This window comes from Gossypium arboreum, chromosome 10, assembly GCF_025698485.1.
Source record: "Gossypium arboreum isolate Shixiya-1 chromosome 10, ASM2569848v2, whole genome shotgun sequence".
Classification (NCBI taxonomy): domain Eukaryota; kingdom Viridiplantae; phylum Streptophyta; class Magnoliopsida; order Malvales; family Malvaceae; genus Gossypium; species Gossypium arboreum.
In genome coordinates, this window is record NC_069079.1 from 3,307,757 (window position 1) to 3,311,336 (window position 3,580).

The 3,580-nt window shown below is 33.3% G+C and overlaps 1 protein-coding gene across 1 annotated transcript; it reads left to right on the top strand.

Annotated features, from left to right (window-relative positions):
• Nucleotides 1-1,507: 1,507 nt before the first annotated feature.
• LOC108488582 (protein DOG1-like 4) lies at nt 1,508-2,698 on the top strand. The gene has a single exon (XM_017792871.2). The coding sequence runs from the start codon at nt 1,734-1,736 to the stop codon at nt 2,493-2,495; it is 762 nt and encodes a 253-aa protein (XP_017648360.1). The 5' UTR covers nt 1,508-1,733; the 3' UTR covers nt 2,496-2,698.
• Nucleotides 2,699-3,580: the final 882 nt, after the last annotated feature.

A 3,580-nucleotide genomic window follows, 5' to 3' on the forward strand; every position in this document is an offset into this window, starting at 1 on the left:
TGAATAACACCTATCCTCTTTGATAAACTCAATTTCCCTCTTACTAAAGATAAAATTAGAAGCATTTATAAAATGTATTTCATTCTAAATGTTTAATATTATTATTAACATTTGATATTTTAATAGGTGCACGTGGTGTAAGCATCGTGACCATACAACTCATTCAAAAAATGATATTGATTGCTAGAATAGCGAAACACTTGATATTGAGGATTAAGCTCTTCGTAATGTACCTCAATAGTTTTCTCCTGATATTTAGAAAATAATTCTGAGTATTGAGATATATATTTTAAAAAATAATTTTAGAGTTACGTGGTTTAATAAATATTTTATTTGCTATATTCAAATGAAAGAAAAGCCTAAAATATTTTTCATATCAAGCATGCCTCAAATGGAAACAAATGTTTATGGCTCATGGTTATTGCGCATAGAACATTTTATAGAAGTTAATTTATTAAATGGGGTTAATTTGACCTACATGAACTAATTTGATTTGTAAAACTAATGAAAAACCTTATCTACTTGAAGCCTTGGTGGTTCGGTGAAATTCTCCAGTAAAACTAGAGCTACTAAGATAAATAGTATAAATCCTAAAATGGTATGTAGTTTAAATCACTTGCGACTCTGAGTTATAGATAAACTCTAATCTCGACTATCGATGTAACTTAATCTATACCGTTAGTTATAGGGGAGCTCAATTATAAATAGAGGTCTCTATCTTCATTTGTAATTACTTATTTCATTCCATTCATAGTTGTTTGTCCAAATAGTTGGTGTGTGTTATCTTTCTTTTGATTTTTATATTCTTCGTTGCTTTTTATTTTTTCAAATTTGCTTCTATTATATTTCAGTGCTTTAAAAAAATTCTATGAAAATTCTCGCTTTGCGAAAGATAAATTATCTTAGGCATATTTAAAGCAAAAAATTATTTAAAGTCGCATGGTTTACGAGACTAAACCTGCAATTTAAAAAGGAAATTAAAAAACTGATATATATTTTTCAATATTTGGTCTATTAATATAATTTATACAATATCAATAAATAAATGATGATATAAAATTATACAAATATAAATTATTTTATTTTATATATCTTTTAAAATTAAAAAATATAAATTATTTTATTTTTGTATGTCTTTTAAAATTAAAGGAAACAATCAATATAATCACAGTAAACTCACCCATTAATTAACACCATTTTTCTTATGATAAAAATAAAAATGCTTGAAAAAAATGGTGAAGCAATTGGTAGATGAACGTGTTTTGGCATGGAGAAATGATTTCCTCGTTTCCAGAAACCAAGCATGGAAGCACCAAAAAAAAGAAAAACAAACAAACAAACAAAGCTAGCTGGTGATAAACGAAGATTTTTCTCATCTAAGCACCAAAAAAAAGAAAGAAAGAAAAAAGCCCGTATGCAAAAATGTGAAGGGGAGGGTGAAAACAAGCGTGAATGAGTTCCACGTTGAACCAAGATTGTTTCCCATGTCGACACGTTTATCCACACAACAACATCAGCACCAGCTGGTGATACGCATGCATGACTCTTCAACCCCCCTTCAAGCTACCTTAGTCAAAGCTTGAATTGAATCCCACCCCCATTATTAGTTTTTTTAAAAAGCTCAGTGTAAATTGACACAGTCCACCCATGTCATCCCCCTTATATCATTAGCCATCTGTGTTTTTTTACTGTCACTTTGAGTTTGTATTACACTATTATCATCTCTATTAGAAATGAAGAGTCCGGTCGGTGAACGGTTCTCGGAGTTTTTTGATAAGTGGATATGTCAACTTGATGGGTATTTACAGCAGTTAGTAAGGGTGTCTAGGGAAGGTTTAAGTGAAAATGAGCAGCAAACTTTGGTTTCGAAACTGACTGCTCATTATAAAGAATATTACACTGTTAAATGGGCAGCTGCACATGAAGATGTGCTTGTGTTTTATTGTCCGGTTTGGTTAAGTAAGTTAGAGAATGCTTATTCATGGTTAACCGGTTGGAAACCGTCTATGATATTCGGTGTAGTTGAGTCAATGAGGAGGAAGAGTGTGGCTGAGTTGACGGAGGAGCAAGTGAGAAAGATAGAACAGTTGAGGGTGAAGATAAAGTTGGAAGAAGAGAAAGTGGAAAGGGAAATGGAGAGGCAACAAGTGGCAATGGCTGATCGGAAAGTGGTTGAGTTAGTTCGTACGGCGAGCCGGATAAGGAATGAGGAGCTGGTGGTGGTGGTGGGGAATCATCAGGTGGAGGGTTTAGTTGAAGTGGCGCTGAAGGGTGTACTTGCAGGGCTAGAAAGGGTGATGAAGGCGGCCGATTGTGTGAGACTCAAGGCCTTGAAAGGTGTTTTGGATGTATTGAATCCAACACAGTCACTGGATTTCTTGGCTGGGACCTGCATGCTTCAGATTCAGATCAGGAAATGGGGCCAAAACAGGGATAACCAAAAGGGTACGAATCCGATGAAATTAGGAGAACTACACAACAATGTCATTTTTTAAGGCTCCAACAGCGAGCATGGCCGGCGGCAGACAAAGTAGGCAGAGCTAAATGCATGCGCCATACTAGCAATGTTAATATAGGTTCACATGTAACCAGATGTAGGTGATTTTACTCGTTACATCGAGGTTGAAATGTTGGTTTTTTTTTTTTTTTTCTTTAGAGTCTGTCTGGTTTGTCAGTCTCACAGCTTTAAATTTTGCTCCTCCTTTTTCGCAATTTTCAATTTGCATAAAACTTGAACAACAAATATACATATATATGTATGTGTTGCATCTATGGACACGTTGTTAGAGATTGAAGTGTTCCTTTTTAGGGCTGCATGTCAATTTGCCGACAAGCCTGAAACTGATATAACCTCAAAATTGGTTAAAGCAGAAAAAAAAGATATCTAGATTACATCGAATATAAGAACCGGTGAAGCAAAATTCATGGCATTTTAGGCTAAGACGACATGAAAACATCGGATAATCCAAAAAGCTATTCCAATACATGCAAAAAAACACAAGCTTCTGTACTATGGCTAAGCTAATTCAACCCACGCCCATTTAGCATATAGCTCACCTTAGCAAAATATAGGAATAGTATGAATGAGCATAGTAGATTCCTTTGTTAAAAGCTTTTCCAAATCAATCCCCTCCGGCGGTGTCAATGTTATTTTGATAGTAATATTTATAACTTGATGATGCAGTCGGTATACGATCTAATACAGAAGAGCATTGTTGGAAAGTGTTGTACAAAATATTTGCAATTGTTTTAAATCAAAATGAATTTAAAGAATTGAACTTAATTCTGATTTATATATAATATCAAGAGGTGTGTTACTTTAAGACTATTTTTTCTATTTTTTAAAAAGGTTTATGAATAATTATCTCAATTTAAATATAAATATGTTGAGTGTTTTTTTTTATATCCTTTTAAATGGATTAATGTTGTATATTTATATGATATGGTGACTGTTTGTAGATGTGAAATACTAAATACGTTTTCATGCATGATGATACGTACCATATTTTATAGTTAACATGCGTATACTTGAAATGGGTTCACATACACCAGATTTGTATCATACGTAGATGAACCCATA

Excerpts from the sequence above, each read along its gene's own strand:
- LOC108488582 (XM_017792871.2), top strand. The coding sequence starts at position 1,734 with ATGAAGAGTCCGGTCGGTGAACGGTTCTCGGAGTTTTTTGATAAGTGG.